Source organism: Nicotiana sylvestris, chromosome 11 (assembly GCF_000393655.2).
Source record: "Nicotiana sylvestris chromosome 11, ASM39365v2, whole genome shotgun sequence".
Classification (NCBI taxonomy): domain Eukaryota; kingdom Viridiplantae; phylum Streptophyta; class Magnoliopsida; order Solanales; family Solanaceae; genus Nicotiana; species Nicotiana sylvestris.
The window spans coordinates 11,039,622-11,041,452 of NC_091067.1; the positions used below are offsets into that span (position 1 = coordinate 11,039,622).

The 1,831-nt window shown below is 45.0% G+C and overlaps 1 protein-coding gene across 1 annotated transcript; it reads left to right on the plus strand.

The window, feature by feature from the left end:
* Positions 1-720: 720 nt before the first annotated feature.
* LOC138880737 (golgin IMH1-like) lies at positions 721-1,590 on the plus strand. Its single transcript, XM_070160910.1, has one exon. It carries the CDS (start codon positions 721-723, stop codon positions 1,588-1,590), a length of 870 nt encoding a protein of 289 aa, XP_070017011.1.
* The last annotated feature ends 241 nt before the right edge of the window (positions 1,591-1,831 follow it).

Sequence of the window (1,831 nt, forward strand, 5' to 3'; positions counted from 1 at the left end):
AAGGGTAACCGTCAGAAGTGGGACGAGCATAGACGGGTGGCTTTTATGGTAACCTTTTTGGGCCTTTTGGTATTCCCAAGGAAAGACGGAAACATTGATCTGAAAATAGCCGGGGTCGTCAGTACTTTGCTCATTCAAGACAAAAGCACTCTTGCGCCTATGATAGTATCTGATATCTTTAGAGCTCTCACGGCCTGCAAAGCCAGAGGGAGTTTCTTTGAGGGGTGTAATTTGTTGCTACAAATATGGATGACTGAGTATCTCTGCCATCGTTCCCAGCTTTTGAGTTATGGTTCCTCGAAGAAAACTTGCATAGGAGAGTTCTACACAAGAATCCAGGGGGCCAGTCTACCCGAGGGAGTTACAGCATGGACATTATTCTTTCGAACCCTCACCGCCAGCCAAATACAATGGACACTAGGATGGTTGCCCGTGGATGAGGTCATCCATATGCCGGCATCTAGGGCCCACTTTCTACTGATGGGGCTCAAGAGCATTCAGCCTTACGCACCATATCGGGTTTTGAGACAGCTCGGGAGATGCCAAACAGTGCCTCAGGAAGAAGATCTTAGTGCTCAAGTAATTGAGATTAGCCCTGATGGACAATTCCCTGAAGCAAGAGTTCGTCAGATCTGGAGTGAATGCCAATATTTAACAGCAGATACTTGTGTGCAGGATCAAGCCAAAGGCGAAGTGGCGCCAGGATACCTTGCTTGGTACATGAGAGAACTTGAGCACGAAAGGCCGACCAAAAAACCTCACATTCAAGAGTTCGTTGAGGTGTCACAAGAACCGTGTGACTGGTTGACCAAAGAGCGCGAATACCGGGCCGAAGTAAGCAAGCTAAAACGACAGCTCAAAGATCTGAAATTTGAGAACAAGGTGCAAGTTGTTGCCGATGAGGGAGAGAAGAACAGGTTGGCCCAAGCAAATGAGGCTCTCAAGGCTCAGATCCGACAAATGAGGATAAATGCTGACAATCAGCAAAGGAGTCGGTCGGATGAAAGATTGATTTACGGACTAAAGAAGGAAATCGGTGAATGCCGGGATGATTTGAAGAGGTCTGAGGGTACCCTAGCACAACTCCAGGTACAATGGGCAAAGAGAACGAAAGAGCGCACACAGTACCTACAGCAGGCAAGGAAAGATTATGAAAAGACCATTGTCGGTCTAAAAAGGAATGTGGCCACCCTAGAGAGCAAGGCGGCTAAACAAGCCAAGGCTTTTGAAACCGAGAGTAAACATTGTTGTAATCTGATGGCCTCAATGGAAGGTGAAATACAGCAGTTACGGAAACAACATCTGCATGATTCTCGGGTTTTGAAGGTTAGAGGGGATCAGATAGAACGCCTACACCTAGAGAAATGTCAAACCAGAAACAAGATTCTGACTATTGCTAGTGCTATCACCAGGAAATGTCGAGAGTGTGAAGACATGACCCGCACTACCTTCATGTCAGCATTAATGATTTTCGTCAAGCGGACAATGTACGATCTGGAGCAACTTGAAAGGGATCTCGCACCTAAGCCTGCAGCAAGGCCGAACGATGCCTCGTGGGCACCAACTTTTGGAGCCTTAATGTATTTATAGTTCGAGTCAGTGTTTTTGTTTTTAGAGTCTGTTGTTTGTCTGTATATTCTCTTTTCATCAAAACATGTTAGTTTTTTTATTGGTTTTACCTTAGGTTTGTTCTTTCCAAAAAAAAAGAATGTTTATTTTGTATTATAATGTTTCAGTAAAGAAAATGGAAAATTCCCAAAATTTGCTTTCACAGTTATGTGGCAGAACTACGCCCGGTCTGATTCATGCGGGGACATGATACGTAGGTAAT